Here is a 17,257-nt window from a genome sequence, read left to right as displayed (position 1 = left end):
GACCAAAGTTTAAAGATCCCACAAAGCACCAGTGCTCCTAAATCAAAAAAGCTTTCCAGAGATTCCCAGTGTTCTCTGCTACTGTCTCCAGGCAGAAAAAAGAAATGAAGGGGAAAAACAACCTTTAATAGATGCATTTGCCAGGCCCTATACACATAGAGGTCAATCTTTATAAGGACCATAGTATTTTATTGTTTGTATTTTATGGAATAACCACATTTGAAAATTGTTTGAGTGGTTTGTTTGTTTATTTATTTTAAGATTGGATGTCTGTTCTGAAGTTTTATTTGGATGGCACTAGAGTGTTTTCTTTAAGGATCCAGAGTCATTATACATGTGGACTTAGGTTCGTTATTGAAGTCAAGCAAAGGTGGTAGAGGTCCTGGGTTGGCCATTTTTTAGACAGCAGCAAAGAAGACTCCAATATGGGCACCTGTGGTTGTCAAATTCTTCATACCCTTCAGTAGATAGTGCGTGTGAAAACACTATGGCAGTTTTTTTTTTTTTTAGGAAAGACAGAGAGAAGGAAGGAAGGATAGAAGGAAGGAAGAGAGGAAGAAAGGGAAACATCTTTTTTAAACATTTTCTTGTTTTATTGTATTTTGTTTCTCCGTTTTCGTTACATGGGCTGGGGCCGGGAATCGAACCGAGGTCCTCCGGCATAGCAGGCAAGCACTTTGCCCGCTGAGCCACCGCGGCCCGCCCACTATGGCAGTTTTAATCCCATGTCAGTTTTGACAGACATGTCAGTTTGGGCTATTCACTTGGCACATTCCATTTTCACATGTTTTTTTATGATTGATCTCTGTACTTGTACACTATGGATGTAGCCTTTAAGTATTTGATTCATTCTAATTCAACTAGGGTGGTGGAGAAAATAATCTGAAGAGTCATAGTCGCACTAATAGTGGTATTAGTTCAGCAAGTGGTGGAAGCACAGAACCCACAACTCCCGATAGTGAAAGACCTGCTCAAGCTCTCCTGCGGGATTATGGTAAGCCATGTTTGACTTTCAGAAATCCAAAGTTTGTAGAACAACTTTAATGCCCAGATTTATGAAACAGGCACAAAAAATAATGTTCATGATTTTAAATATGTTTATCATAGAATATTAGTGTAAATGGCTAAGAAGAACAAATCTTTTAAATTTAGCTATATAGCTTTTAGTAGTTAGGTTTTAGGTAGTTTATTAGATTTTATAATTAATTGTAATAGGTGGTCAAGAAACATTTATGGACTCTGTATCAGGTGCTGGTAATACAGAGTCAAGATGTGGTCTCTGCTGCATAGCTCACAATCTGATGGCAAAGATGATCAGTAAATCAAGTGTTGTAGTGTGGTAGGAGGGGTGATGGAGTATGCATTAGATGGAACCATGTCTTATTAAATTGTTTACTCATAAATTTTAAGTAAGAGTAAGAAAACGTTTTTGTTTTCTACCCTGTCACATAAAATATTTTCCGAACATAGTATCCTGTTCGATGACATCTGTTACCCTGGGCAATTACTTTATAGGTTCTGTGAGTTTGTGTGTGCTTTTATGTTTTTATACACATATACTAATATATTTAATCTGTGAGTGTTAATTCAACTAGATTGGATTGGAATAAAATGTAGATCCTTAGATGTAAGTTTAAGTTTTTAATTATCTGAAGAGTTCATGAGCCTAGTGTCCTAGGCGTGTTTTTCTGTGGTTTTAAGTTTACAATAAATGACTTTGAGCATGTTAGATACATGAAATCATGATGTGGATATTCAACACATTTAAATATTGCATTTTTAAAGATATTAAATTGTCACATTATTTGTTATGTTTGTGGATTTAGGTACATTGTAGGTTGAACGATTATGTTTATCTTTCATACTTTGTAAACTAAAGACATTTTTATATTTCTGCATGTGTTCTAATATAAATGTTTGAAGTAATTGTTTGTTTCAGCATTTTGAACCAGCGTTAATGAGTTCTGCTTGTAATGTCATAAAATATTTTTTACTGAAAAATCCAGATTGTATTAGTGTTTGCATGAATGTCTCTCTTTAATGATCATTCCTTTTTCTGTTGTCACTGCCCTCTTTCTGATAGGATCGACAGGTATAATGTCCCCAAAGCTTCCTTTTATAAGTTCAATTTAATTTGTCCTAATTTAATTTATCTTACTTTATTATTAGCTAAGTAGTAATTACTTTCAAATATAAAATTGGAGACCAAATAAAACATAGCAGCTGAATTAATTTTTTTTAGATACCTTTTAGAAGTATAAAAGTAGTATTAGAGTTGTCAGAGAGAGAGGTAAATGTTACAATGTGCTTGAAAAGGCATTGCATGTGATTTTTCATGGTTTAAACCCTGAAAGTAATTTCAACAGATGCATTTCCAGCATTTGAGGAGGCTCTAAAATTGGATTCTCTTCTCTGTAAAATTCCAAGAAAGGAATTGATGACTTCTGATCATTTTTTGAAAATGTAACTCTCTATGAGTTGTTAATATAGAAATCCAAGATTCACGTTGCTGGGAGAATGTTACTGAAATGTTCTACCCCCAGGGGACATCTGTCTAAAAGTACCTGGGAGTTAGAAGCTACTGTTGTCCAGCTTGTGTGCCCTGCGCACTGTTCCGTCAGTCTTAGTGTTCAGGACAGTGGGGCGGGGAAGTATAGCACTGTTGGGTGCCCTTTGTGCTCACTGTGGCTGCTGTTGTCTGTGCCTGGTGGAATGCTGTGCTTCTTGTTACTAATGCTTAGTTGTTTTCCCTCCCTGTGGGATGTGGCATTGGGGTTATATCCTAGCTCTTAATACAGATTCAGCTGCTGGGCTCCTGATTCGCAGCATTCATCTCGTCACCCAAAGACTCAACTCCCAGTGGCGGCAGGATATGAGCATATCACTGGCAGCTCTAGAGCTCCTCTCTGGCCTGGCAAAGGTGAGAGCATGGTCCTTTCATTTTAGCCCAGCAATGTTGAGCCTTGGCTCATTTTTCTGTACTGCCCAACCCTTGGTATAGGTATTGCACCATTGGTCATTCATAAACATTGTTTATAATCCAAAGTATGCAAAATTGAGCCTTCAAGAAAAATTTTATAACATAAACTTTATTTAATAGATTAGAACAGTATGTATGATATTTTTGCTGTTAAATTACAAAACATTTGAGTATTTGCTATTTGTGCATAGTGATAGAATGCCTGTTGATCTTTTTTTAGTTGGAGCAGTTGTAGATTAACAGAAAAATCATGCAGAAAGTACAAAGTTCCTTATATGCCCCCCCACAGTTTTCCCCATTAACATTTTTCATTAGTGTAATACCTTTGTTACAATTGAAGAAGCAATATTATAATTATACTATAGTTGTAATCCATAGTTAATACTAGGATCCATTCTTTGGGTTGTGCAATTCTACAAATGTGTTCTTTTGTTTGTTTGTATTTTTCTAGTAACATATACAACCTAAAATTTCCCAGTTTACCTACTTTCTGATATACAATTCAGTGATGTTAATTAAATTTGTAATGTTGGGCCACGGTTACCACCATCCATTACTAAAATTTTTCCATCACCCCAAACAGAAACTTCATCCCAATTATGCTTTAACTCCCCATTTCCTCCCCCCCCCCAACCTGGCCCCTAGTAACCTATATTCTAGTTTCTGACTATGAATTTGCATATCCTAATTATTTCATATAAGGTAAATCATACAGTATTTGTCCTTTTGTGTCTGGCTTATTCATCATGACATCTTCAAGAGTCATTGATATTGTCACATACATTAGAACTTCATTCTGTTTTTATGGAATGTATGTATATATTGCATTTTGTTAATCCATTCATCTGTTGTTGGGCACTTAGGTGGCTTCCACCTTTTGGCAATTGTGAATAATGCTTCTCTGAACATTGGCGTGCAAATATCTGTTCAAGTCCCTGCTTTCAATTCTTTTGGGTATGTTCTTAGCAATGGAATTGCCAGGTTATATGGTAATTCTGTACTTGAACTTTTAAATTGAGAACTACCAAACTGTTTTCCACAGGGACTGCACCATTTTACATTGCTGCCAACAGTGTACGAGGCTTCCTATTCCTCTACATCTTCACAACACTTGTCATTTTTTAAATAGTAGCCATTCTAGTGGATATAGAATGGTAACTTGTTGTTTTGCTTTACAGTTTCCTAACGGCTAATGACGTTGAGCATCTTTTCATGGGCTTATTGAACATTTGTATATCTTCTTTGGAGAAATGTATCAGGACTTTTGCCCATTTTTAAATTTGGCTGTTTGTCTTTTTTGTTGTTGGTTCTTTTTATATTCTGAATATTAAAATCTTATGAGAATTTCTGTTACAGATACTTTCTCTCATTCCGTAAGTTGTCTTTTTACTTTCTTGATAAAGTCCTTTGATGCACACAAGTTTTCAGTGTTGATGAAATCATGTTTATCTATCTTTTTTCTTTTTTTTAATGCTTTTGGTATAAAGTCTGAGAAACTGTTGCCCAACACAAGATCCTGAAGATTTTTCCCTATGATTTCTTCTAGGATTTTTATAGTTTTGGTTCTTATATTTCAGCCTTGGGTCCATTTTGAGTTGATTTTTGTATATGGTGTCAGGTAGAGGGGTGGGGTCTATCTTCATTATTTTGCATATAAATATCTAGTTTCCCAGCATCATTTGTTGAAGAGACTGTTCCTCCCCATTGAATGGACTGTGCACCATTATCTGAAATCATTTGGCCATAAATTTAAGGATTTATTTCTGAATTCTCAATTCAATTCCATTGGTCTATATATCTGTCACTATGCCAGTATCATGCTGTTTAGATTACTGTTGCTTTGTAGTAAATTTTAAAATTGGGAAGTATGTGTCCTTCAACTTTGTACTTTTTCAAGATGCTTTTGGCTTTTTGGTGCCCCTTTACCTTTCCATATGAATTTGGTGATTGGGTTTTCCACTTCTACAAAGAAGGCTATTGTAATATTGATTACGATTACATTGAATCTGTAAGTTGTTTTACATGGAATTGACATTTTAACAATATCTAGTCCCCCAGTTCGTGAACTTAAAGTGTTCTTGTGTTTATTTAGGTCTTTAATTCCTTTCAGTGTTTTGTAGGTTGCTGTGTATATGTCCTTTTCATTTTCCATTAAATTTATTCCTAGATACTTAGTTCTTTTCATTGCTATTGTCAATGGAATTTTTTTTCTTGTTTTCCTCTTCACGTTGTTTATTACTAATATATAGAAACATCACTGACTTTTGCATGTTGATCTTGAGTTCCACCACTTTGCTGAATTTATTAACTCCTAATAATTTTTTTTGTGGATTTTCAGGGTTTTCTATATATAGGATCATGTCATCTCATATAGGGAAAGTTTTACTTCTTCCTTTCTGATTTGGGTGCTTTTTATTTCTGTTTTCCTGCTTAATTGCTCTGGCTAGATTTCTAGTACAGTGTTGAATAATAGTGGTGGCAGTGCGCATTCTTATCTTGTGGAGGTAGCTTTCAGTCTTGCCATTGAGTATGATGTTAGCTGTGAGTTTTTTGTATATGCCCTTTATCATGTTCAGGTCGGGTCCTTCTATTCCTAGTTTTTTGAATTTTTTTTTATCAAGAAGGAGTGCTGTGTTTTATCAAGTGCCTTTCTGCATCAATTGAAATAATTGTGTATCTTTTATCCTTTGTTCTGTTAATGTGTGGTGTATTACGTTAATCAGTTTTCTTGTGTTGAACCACCCTTGCATTCCTGGGATAAATCCCTGAATATATATTGAGTTTTTATTTGCTTATAATACCCTTAAATTTTCAGCATGACTTTTCATGCCATTATAGGATCATCTAATTTTAATAAACAAATACAAGTTTAATAGATGGAGAGAAGGAGCTCTTTTTATAAAGAATGAATGTTGTAAAATATGCCCTTTGGGATTATCTATGATTCTTCCATCTTACATTATCAGAGATAAGTGGAAAACTTTAAACAAATTTTTTGTGATTATTTTATTTCAGTTTTGTGGAACTTTAGCACTGGATAGCCACTGGCACCTCTTTAAGTACTTTCTTATCTGTAAAATGCTTATTATCTTGTAACTATTAAATGAGATATAATATGTAAAACACTTTGTGAATAGAAAGGTGATGTACATACATTAAGTGTTATTGTCTGAGATGATGTAATTCAAGCCCTCGTTTTACAGACATGGTGTTCAAGTTTGCAAAAGCTGCCAGAATGTGATATACTAGAAACAGAATGGCTTTTAAAAAGGATAATTTATTAAATTGAAAATGTCCAAATTAAAGCACCAACAAGAGCTTACCTTCACTCAAGAAAGACCAGTGAAGTTCAGGGTTTCTTTCTCAGTTGGGATGGCACATGGCAATGTCTGCTAGCTTTCTCTCCTGGCTTCTAGTTTCATGGTGCTCCCCCGGGGATGTTTTCATTCTTCATCTCCAAAGATCTCTGACTGTGTGGACTGTGTTGGTTCTGGTTGCCCTAAAGCTTTTTCCAAAATGATTCCCTCTTACAGGGCTCCAGTAAGCAACCCTACCTTGAATGGATGGAGACAAATCTCCATGGAAACCATCTAATCAGAAGTTACCACCCATAGTTGGGTGGGTCACATCTCCATGGAAACAATCAAAAAGATCCCACCCAGCAATATTGAATGAAGATTAAAGGACATGGCTTTTCTGGGGTACCTAATAGCTTCAAACCAGCACACATGGGAACAGATGAGCAGACACTTTATCAAACAATAAGCACCTGAAAAGATGCTCAACATTATTAGTCATTAGGGAAATGCAATTAAAACTCTGGTGAGGTACCATTATGTACCTATTAGAATGACTAAAATTATAAAGATGAGTGGAGACATAGAGGAACTGGAACTCTCATATTTTTTATGGGAATGTAAATGGAACAATTTACAAAATGGAACAATTGCTTGGCAATTGCTTAAATAATGTACACCTGCCATATTACTCAGACTTTGTACTTGGAGGAATTTATAAGAGAACATCTGTCCATAGAAAGACTTGTATGTGAATGTTCTTAGCAGCTTTATTTGTAATATGTAGACTCTAGAAGCAGCCCAGATGTCCTTCAACAGGTGAATGGTATGTACATACTATGAAACACTACTCAGGAATAAAAAGGAATGAATAACTGATACACACAAAAGTGTGGATGGATCTCAAAGTAGTTATGCTGAATGAAAGAAGCCAGACAAAAAAGAGCACATACTTTATTTTATTTATATAAAACTATAGAAAATACGATCTTATTTATTGTGACAGAAAGCAGATGAGTGGTTGCTTGAGGGGCTGGAGGTATGAAGAGGAGTGGGAAGGAGGAATAACAAAGATGCATGAGGAGATTTTTGAAGATATTCACTAAATGAATTGTGGTAATACCTTCATAGATGTACGCATGTGAAAACTTAGGAAATTGTACACTTGACGTGTGTGTCCAGTCTTACCTCTGAGCCGCTACACAGAACTTTGTAGCTCATAGAACATCACAGTGGGATAGCTTATTATCACGTTACAAGATAATAAGCATTTTACAGATAAGAAATTACTGAATGAGATGCCAGAAGATGGAAGAATTCTTTATAAAAAGAGCTCCTTCTCTCCATCTATTAAACTTGTATTTGTTTATTAAAATTAGATGATCCTATAATGACATGAAAAGTCATGCTGAAAATTAGTTTCCTAAGGCTGCTGTAACAAGATGGCTCAAAACAAAAGAAATATATTGTATCAGAGTTCTGGAGGCTGGAGAAAGTCCAAAATCAGGCTGTTGGCAGGGCCATGCTTTCTTTGAAGTCTGTAGGGAAATTTTTTGTTTGTGGTGGTACTTACCAGGAATCCATTACATTCTTCCCTCTGACTATCTCTTTATCCAGATTTCCACTTCTTAGGATACCAGACATATTGGATTTAAGGACCCATCTTACTCCAGTAGGACCTCATTTTAACTTTCCTAATTCCATCTAAAAGTGATCCTGTTTCCACATAAGGTCACATTCTGAGTACTGGGGAGATTAGGCCTTTAACATATCTCTGGGGGATACAGTTCAGTCCATATCAAGACTTTAAAAATGTACCCACATTCCGTTGCCAGCTATGCTATCAACCTCTGGCAATGATGATTTGGTGTGCCCAAGGGGTTTAGGTGTTAGGACATGAAATTCTGTGTTAAAATAAAATATCAGGGTGGGCCACAGTAGCTCAGCAGGCAGAGTTCTTGCCTGCCATGCTGGAGACCCGGGTTTGATTCCTGGTGCCTGCCCATGCAAAATAAATAAATAATAGAATTCTGTTTTAGGGTGTGAAAAATAACACTATTTTTGTGGACTATCATGTGACAGTACATCTCAAGTATTCTGCATCTGTATATAAATAATGTAAAAAAATGTTTACCATGGTATAACATTCTCAAACAGGACAGGTCTCAGTGCAGGTACTTTGAAATTGGTACAGTTAGTTTCTAGCTCACTGTTTTTGTTCTCCAAATTAATATGCTCAGGTGAAGGTGATGGTTGACTCAGGAGACCGGAAGCGAGCCATTAGTTCTGTGTGCAGCTACATTGTGTACCAGTGTAGTCGGCCAGCTCCTCTTCACTCCCGGGATCTGCACTCCATGATAGTCGCAGCTTTTCAGTGTCTCTGTGTCTGGCTGACAGAGCACCCTGATATGCTTGATGAAAAGGTGAGTTTACTAGATCTTGAATCATTATGTGGAAACAAAATGTAGGTTGGGAAAATGCCTTTAAAAAGAATATCTAAATTTAAATATACTGTTGTGCACTTTAAACTGAATATGCTTGTTTGGTTTCAGAAGACCACTTGTCCTTTTGAGCATAATTTGAAAACTGTCATCTTGCTTATATTTGGTTGCAAATTAACGCATAGGTTGCAATTAACTCTTTGGACAGATGGAACCTTCTCTAATTTATATGAACTATCAAGAACATTCTTATTTGAAAAGATGGCAGCCTTGGGACAGCTAGTAGTAGGCACTTTGGTCACCAAATCAAGTAGGGCATTTAATATCCAACCTGCCACCCTAGAGCACAGCTTGTACTCTATATATAAAGGTTGCTGTATATATAACTGTATATATAGTTTTGGAAATAGTGCTATTGATAATTGTTAGTATTTTCATTTTGATTTCTAAAGTTATGATACCAGAAATTGCTTTAAAATGTCAGTAATTGATGAGCCTCTTTTTGAATAATCTAGCATGTCTTGAACCATCGCAGGTTAAACTGAATTCCTGTTACATCTCTTTCACTTGGGCTTTCATGATTTACAGTCCATGGTAGCGTTAAAAAATTGTGACTCTGAATGAAACTGAATGTGAGAATGACAGAGGGAGGAGGGCTGGGGGCACAAATGAAATCAGAAAGAAAGATAGATGATAAAGATTGAGATGGTATAATCTAGGAATGCCTAGAGTATATAATGATAGTGACTAAATGTACAAATTTTAATGTTTTTGCATGAGGAAGAACAAAGGAATGTCATTACTGCAGGGTGCTGAAAATAGTTGGCAATTAATATTTTAAAATTTCAACTTATACGTGAGACTAAAGCAAAAAATGTTTATTTGGTACAAAATTTATATTTTGACTAGTGCATTTCCTAATGTAACTTACGTAGACAGCCTAATTGAACACCATAAGTACATGGAACCTTGAGTAAGACATGAGATTTTGTTGGTTTGTCCAGAGTGATTTGATCAGTGAATAAAAAAGTATTTGCATAGTCCCCTTTGGGGAATGGTGAGAACTGGGGAAGATTCAACCTCCCCAAGCAGTGCGGACAACCAAAGCTATAGGCTGAGCCCCCAATCTTGGGGTTTGTTCATATGAAACTTAACCCCACAGAGGATAGGTCAAGCCTACTTAAAATTAGGCCTTAGATCACCCCCAAGAGAACCTCTTTTGTTGCTCAGATGTGGCCTCTCTCTCCAGCCAACATAACAAGCAAACTCACCACCCTCCCCCTGTCTATGAGGGACATGAATCCCAGGGGTGTGGCCCTTCCTAGCAATGTGAGACAAAAATCCTAGAATGAGCTGAGACTCAGCATCAAGGGATTGAGAAAAACCCTAGAATGAGCTGAAACTCAGCATCAAGGATTGAGAAGACCTTCTCGACCAAAAACGGGAAGAGTGAAATGAGACAAAGTGTCAATGGCTGAGAGATTCCAGAGTCGAGAGGTTATCCTAGAGGTTATTCTTACGCATTAAGTAGATATCACCTTGTTATTCAAGATGTAATGGAGAGGCTGGAGGGAACTGCCTGAAAATGAACAGCTGTGTTCCAGTAGCCATGTTTCTTGAAGATGATTATATAATAATATAGCTTTCACAGTGTGACTGCGTGATTGTGAAAACCTTGTGTCTGATGCTCGTTTTATCTACCTTGTCAACAGATGAGTAGAACTTATGGAATAAAAATAAATAATAGGGTGAACAAATGTTAAAATAAATTTAGTTTGAAATGCTAGTAATCAATGAAAAGGAGGGTAAGGGGTATGGTATGTATGATTTTTTTTTTCTGTTTTCGCTTTATTTCTTTTTCTGAATAGATGCAAATGTTCTAAGAAATGATCATGACGATGAATATGCAACTGTGTGATATTGTGAATTACTGATTATATATGTAGAATGGAATGATCCAAATAGGAATGTTTACATTTATTTGGTGTTTTTTGGGTATTTAAAAAAATAAAATAATTATAAAAAAATTGTGACTGGTAAAATTGAATTGAATTGAATAGCTATTAGATGTTATCTAACTTTCTGAGCGCTTAGTTCCTTAAAGAGAAATATGCAGAGCAAGGGGGAAGACAAAGTTTATTATATTATTTTGACATTAATATTTACTTGTTAGAGAAAATTAGAAAGAAACTTGAGCCCCACCACCAAAACACAACCACTGTTTGCTTTTTTTTTTTTTAAACAACATTTTTTAAAGCAGTAGTTTTCAAAGTACTCTTCAACAAGTAGTTACAGGACAGATCTCAGAGTTCGTCATGGGCTACCATACTGTTTGCATTTTGATGTATTTCATTACGTACTCATAAGATAGCTTTGTTACAAAAATTAATCTCCCTCTCCTGCTTTTAGGACTGCCTTAAAGAAGTGCTTGAGATTGTGGAACTGGGTATCTCAGGAAGCAAGTCCAAGAATAGTGAGCAAGAGGTCAAGTACAAAGGAGATAAGGAACCAAACCCTGCCTCTATGAGGGTAAAGGATGCTGCTGAAGCCACCCTAACATGGTATGAAACTGATTGCACAGAAATTGTTCTAGAAATTAGATGAGGTTAGCTGTGATCCATGTTGTTTCATCTCTTCTTTGGACTGACAGTTTGGATCCCTGTTTTGCTCTGCTGGTTAACATTAATTCAGTCATAACGTATTAGAGCTGTACAGGATTTTAGAGAACCTTACTCTGTTCCCTCACTGGTTGTTGAGTCCAGAGAGGGGATCTATTAGCATTCCTACTGCTAGGTCTCCTGCTTCCCAGTTCAGTGATCTGTATTCTGTGCTGCATCATTTATGTTATATATCATAGGGTCATTTCAGGCAAGGTTTATGAAATTTCCCTTATAAACTGGTAACAGGGTCTTAAAGACAAATCTGATTCAGTCACCATTCTCAAAGAGCTTCTTGTCCAATAGAGAAAATAAGGTATGACCACAAATAGCTGTGATATTAGATAAAAAAAAAATATGTGCTCCAAGAGAAGAGGTACAAATAAAATGTTCAGAGTTGGAAGGAGGGAACAGTTACTTTCAGATAAAGAAAAATCAAAGTAAGATTCTAACTGGATTCTTGCTGGGTAGATAAAGTTTGAACTAGAAGCCAGATTATAGAGTAGTTGAGAAGGCCCCATGAGAAGTCTATTTTTTCACATATTTTGTTAGTGAAGAGATAGAGACAGAGGTTAGTACTTTGAAGGAGTAGCTGAGAGTTGAGAGTTTATGGTTGGCTGATGAGTAAGGAGAGTGAAAGAAGAAGGAAGGTGATTTAAGTACATTTATGGGCCAGAGGGAAGATTTACGTGAAGAAGATTAGGTGGAATCAGGGTGCAGATGGTAAAATAGGGCTTTGGAAAGGGCAGGTGAATGTAGACACAAATTATAAAACCAGGAATGTCAAGTCAGTCTGGGTTGGTTGATCTTGGTCTTCTTAGTTAAGTGATAGACAAGACTGCTTGAATATTTGAATGTAAATGAACCATTGCCAAGGATCCCATCGTCTTTTTTGAATTCAATGGCCTGTTGTTTACTTGAATGCACTATGAAGTTAGATTCACTTCTGTTCCTCATAGGCTTTTAGATCATTCACTGAATTTGGGAGGATGGAGAGAGAGTGGGAGAGGGGTAGTTGCTTTAATTTAGGCCTGTTTACTGTGCTAATGCTGAGCTTTCACTTTCAGGTGTTTTAACTAATATCTAGAAAATAACCAGAAAAATATGAATGGAGTTACTTAAGCATTTGTTATACAATGCTGAATATTAAAAATACAACTTCAGAGAGAAGACCATGTATGTTGGAGTAGGTTTTGATGTAGCCTTAGAGAATAAGGTTATGGAGAGGGAGGGGAAGGGCATTTCTTACTAAGAAGTCTGCATTATACAAGAATAAGTTTGCTCCATTTTAGCCTGGCTGGTGCATTCTCATGAAAGTATAATTAGAAATGACTTCTATCATTGGGAAACAAGTCCAAAACTAAATTTCCCTGTTACCTCACAAATGCTGTTTTATGTCAGTATCACCGCTGTTTTTTCAGTTATGCAAACAGATCTTTGGCTTTTTCTCTGATATATGGGACAACTGTGTCCCTGATGACAGAACTCTTCAGGATACTCCTAAAACTGAAAACTGGAGATACCATTTGTATAGTTGCCAGAAGAAATGAGACAGCTGAAGATGAACAGATGAGCCATCTAGAATATCTATTGGCTAGGTGGGGGAAGCATCCCTGGGCTTACTACTTATTCTGAGCACATATTAGGTCCTCAGGGATTTTTTACTCTTGTCTACATGTTTATTATGAGACACTGTCAAATGTTTATATATCTGCCTTTCCAGTCAGATCACTATCAAGAAAATAAAATGTGGTTAGGCTGGTATGATTTGACTTTTTCCCTTGCCAGCAAGCCATTTAATAATGTTTTAGGATCTTGCATGGAACATGAACAAGGTCACTTGGTCTTTATTCTTTGTGACATCCATCTCTGTCTTACTTTAGAAAACCGAGACACATTTTCTCATTATTAGTCTGCTGGTGATGTTTCTCCTATTTTCCCCAAATCTTTAAGAAACCTGAGTTATATCATCATCATGTTTTCCCAGTCCTTGAAATTCTTAGACTACCCTCTTGAGAAAGAACCTGGAAGGAAAAAAAAAGAAAGGAAAGAGAAAACAGTGCCGCATCCATAATCAAGATGTTTGGGCTCACGCAGTAAAATGAAAGAGAAGTTGAAAGGCCACTGTTGAGGATTGAGATGATTTTAAAAAACGGTGTTTGGCCTAGGCCAGGGTCCTGCAGGTTTCCACTACCCAGCCTTAGCACAATGCAATACAGCTGCCCTGGAGAAAACAATGGGCCTTTGTCTGGGCCTTCTTTAGATTATCTTAGAAAAACAAACAGAATAACTCCTTTGGAAGAGTGGTTCTCCTAAATACTGGTCTATGAACAGAGGCCGGACCGTGATAAAAGTTTTGAACTATTCATGGTATCCCCTTCAAATAAATTCCTGTTCTGTATTGAGCAATAAGAGTCTCAAACCCCACCTTGAGTATGAAGAGGTGGCAGACAGGCCCCTGAAGCTCCCTTCCTGCTGCCTTTACCAGTCACCGCCAGAGCTGCTACTTCTGCTTTCTTCCTGGCCTTACCACAGAACTAAAAGTCTAAAAACTTTTCTTACTCCCTTTCTCTCCATTCACCAGAATAGTTCATGTTGCGTGAAAGTGCGTTGACTATTGACACTGTTTTCATCAACATAGCTGTCAAAATGGACTCAGCAGTAGCTGTGATAAAAAATAATGAAATGGCTGGAAAAAAAAAAGTGGAATTTTTAGAATATTACTTCTCCAAATGAGATGCACGTGAAGGGTCAGTTGATATTAGGACCACAAACTAAATTCCTTGTTATAATTATAAGATTCTTCCTATGCCTAAGTTTCCTCTTTATAAAATAGATATAATAATAGCACCGTCTTCATAGGTTTCTTATGTAACCCAAATGAAATGATGTGTGTAAACTATTTAGAAAAGTGCTATGTAAGTTAGTTTTTTAATGCATTGAGTGTTTGCAGAAACCTGTACGGTTATAAACATTTCTGAATGGTGAGTCTTGATCAGTTGAATTCCACTTTACAAAGCATTTTTTTCATATATATTCTCGTATAATAATTACAACAGTTCTATGAGATTAAATTGTCAATACTTGAAGTTCTTTATCTTAAAATGAGGATAATGTCAACTCACAGCCACACAGTGAGATGCAGCAGGCCCCTGTTTTTCGTTTCTCAATGGTAACATATCTCTCTGGAGTCTAAGTTTCCTCATCTGAAAAAGATGGGGTTTGAGTGATCTCTGGGTCCTTTTTAGGTCTAGAAGGCTTTTATTTTTATGGCTAACATAATCCTGAAAACTGGAGCATGCAAGATGTTTTAAATATATCTTTAGGAGTTTTGTGATATGAAAGTGTGGTTAGTCAGGTTCCCTGGGAAGTAGTCTCTGAGAAATTTGCTTGCAAGAACTTCATTGCAAGGTGCTCTTGGGATCAATTCCTATGGTGGAGTAAAGGGAGTAGGGTAAGGCAGAGGAAGAAGCTGAACTGTGATGCAGTTGCAACAAAGGTCTCACTAGCCAGTCTTACAGGGTAGCTTAGAGCTAGGATGGGCCTTCACAGTTGTCTTGCATTGAAGGAAGGGGATTGGGACTTTATACCCCTGCATCAATCATTGGAAGGAGGTATAATCTTCAGTGAGGTGGTTCTCTTTGGCCAAGGGTAGGTCTTGGAGAGAAACTGAGCTAAGATCTGTGGCCACTAACTCCCTGCATCTTGGGGAATGGGTCTTTCAGTCTTGGAGGAGAGGAATCTGGATAATACACCATGACATCCACTTCAGGGAGTAAACCTAACTTGCAAAGATCATGACTGTAATCTACTAAAATTCAAAAAAGTAAAAGGGCACATTGGTACATGAGGTAAACTAATAGTGTCACTTTGTTAATTAACTGATGACTTTTCCAATCTCCATAGTATCATGCAGCTGCTTGATGCATTTCCTTCACCCAGTGGTCCCGCCTCTCCTTGTAGTCTGGTGAATGAGACCACTTTGATTAAATACTCCAGACTACCAACCATCAACAAGCATAGTTTCCGGTACTTTGTCTTGGATAACAGTGTCATCCTGGCAATGCTAGAGCAACCTCTTGGAAATGAACAGAGTAAGTTGTAGTACCTTTGAGTCTTCTTACTGCTAAATCAGAATGTGTTCATCAGTACTATCAAGGTATTCCCAGGATCTGGGAAGGAAAGCCTACAAGTTTTAAGTGATTTTGCATTTATTGGAAAGACTTTTAGCTATTAGACAATAGCAAGTAAAAAATAGAAACTCAGAAAATAGAAAATGTATATGAAATAGACTCTTTTAAAGGGTCTTTATGTGTGTCCAAAATATTAGAAAAGGGATATGTAGTTTTATATAAAGGGTTATTTTAATGGGATAGTTTATGTTGTTTGTTATGTATAAAAATCATTGTCATTCTTCCTTGCCTTTTGAACTTTGAATCCTGCCCATTTATTCCTTTGCCCCTCTCCCCTCATTGTTCAGTTACTGATGGCATCCAAACAGATTGGAAATTTGGGGAGTCATCTTTGCCTGCTCCTTCCTGTTACTCTTTTCTGTAATTGGTTTCCAAGTTTTTACCTCCCCAGTAACTCTTGAATCTTTCCTTTCCTCTGCACTTCTGCCAGTACACCCAAAGGCAAGGCCTTATTATTTCTTACCTAGATTATTTCTTACCTTGATTATTTCTTACCTAGTTGCATACTGAATGGTTTGATTACCCCACCCTTGCCTTGCAAAATTTGTTTTCCCTTTCCTCTATCCTTCTTACTGTTAATGCCATAGTATTCATCCCTAAATACAGCTCTAACCAGGCCCACCGCCCTGCTGAGAACACCCTTCAGTGATTCTCCATTGACAGAATATGCACTGTTTTCTCCCCACACCTTCCAATTATAAACCATCTCAAGATGTGTGATTACCACTGCAACCCAGACTAATCAAAGTATATTTTTTCCTGATGGTAATTGGCATCAGCCAGTGTATAAAGGAAGAATGTTTTCAGGGAGACTCTTCTTGTTGAGAAGACGAAAAGAGTGAAAGTTACAGAATCTCTGGGCATAAAGGAAACCAGTGAATCACCAAGTATGCAATTTCCTTATTAAGTTACAAAACTAGGGTTCATAAGGTGTCCAGGGCTACTTGAGAAGTATGTGGTATGGCCTGGGTCTAGAACTCAGATTTTCTGAATTCCATACTATCCCCTTCTGTTTTGCTGCCCCACAGTGATGGGATTTGCTCAGTGATTAGAAACTTGCCTTCTTAGCTTTGCATAGGTGGAAAGGGTCTTAAGAACCAAATGCAAATTCTTTTGAGTATATATGAGTAGGATTGCATAAATTGTATAAATCCATAAAATGAAAGTGAAATACTCTCCTGCAGGGGTGAATGAATGCCCAAGTGTCCATTGCATGTGTTAAAATAAAAATCTTAATATGAAATCTTTGAATCTTTTTTCCAAGCTCCAGAAGTGCTCATCCCGAGTCTTTCCACAGTCACATCTTCTCTACCCCGAACCTAGGACTTGCTTGGGCTTTTCTCCCCTGATCAGTGCCTATTAATCATGATTCCTCTTGCCTTATTCCCAAAGCACCTACTAAGGAGGCTGCAAAACCCTAGTATCCCCTTCTGGCTTCCTGGCCTGAAGGGTGAGTATAACCCATTTCCAGGTGTTTTAGGACTCCCCTATCCTCATCCCAGGGATTTTACTGCATAGGGAGGTTACCAAAAATATATATAGTTGGAATTTTATAGACTTAGAAGGGTATTTTATTAGTTTGTTGTAATAGTTATAATAGAAGAAATGAGAGAGGAATTTGAACAAGTTTGGCTTCCACACCAGATATATATTTAAAAAAAGGAATAAGCAGCAATCTGGGTCACTCAAG

General features: G+C 36.9%; 1 protein-coding gene across 6 annotated transcripts in view; it reads left to right on the top strand.

Annotated features, from left to right (window-relative positions):
• RALGAPB (Ral GTPase activating protein non-catalytic subunit beta) overlaps nt 1–17,257 on the top strand; it is a 107,846-nt gene that overhangs the window by 48,189 nt on the left and 42,400 nt on the right. For 5 of the 6 annotated variants that reach the window (XM_077168768.1, XM_077168782.1, XM_077168744.1 and 2 more), the window contains exons 15-19: nt 865–994; nt 2,787–2,920; nt 8,517–8,699; nt 11,127–11,278; nt 15,281–15,468. In XM_077168768.1, the coding sequence (XP_077024883.1) occupies nt 865–994; nt 2,787–2,920; nt 8,517–8,699; nt 11,127–11,278; nt 15,281–15,468 (787 nt within the window). The remainder of the gene's footprint in view (nt 1–864; nt 995–2,786; nt 2,921–8,516; nt 8,700–11,126; nt 11,279–15,280; nt 15,469–17,257) is intronic. The other variant, XM_077168774.1, reaches the window with a different exon arrangement.

This window comes from Tamandua tetradactyla, chromosome 1 (assembly GCF_023851605.1).
Source record: "Tamandua tetradactyla isolate mTamTet1 chromosome 1, mTamTet1.pri, whole genome shotgun sequence".
Taxonomy (NCBI): Eukaryota; Metazoa; Chordata; class Mammalia; order Pilosa; family Myrmecophagidae; genus Tamandua; species Tamandua tetradactyla.
Note: the sequence above shows the minus strand (reverse complement) of the source record. Positions and strands in the feature narration are given on the sequence as shown.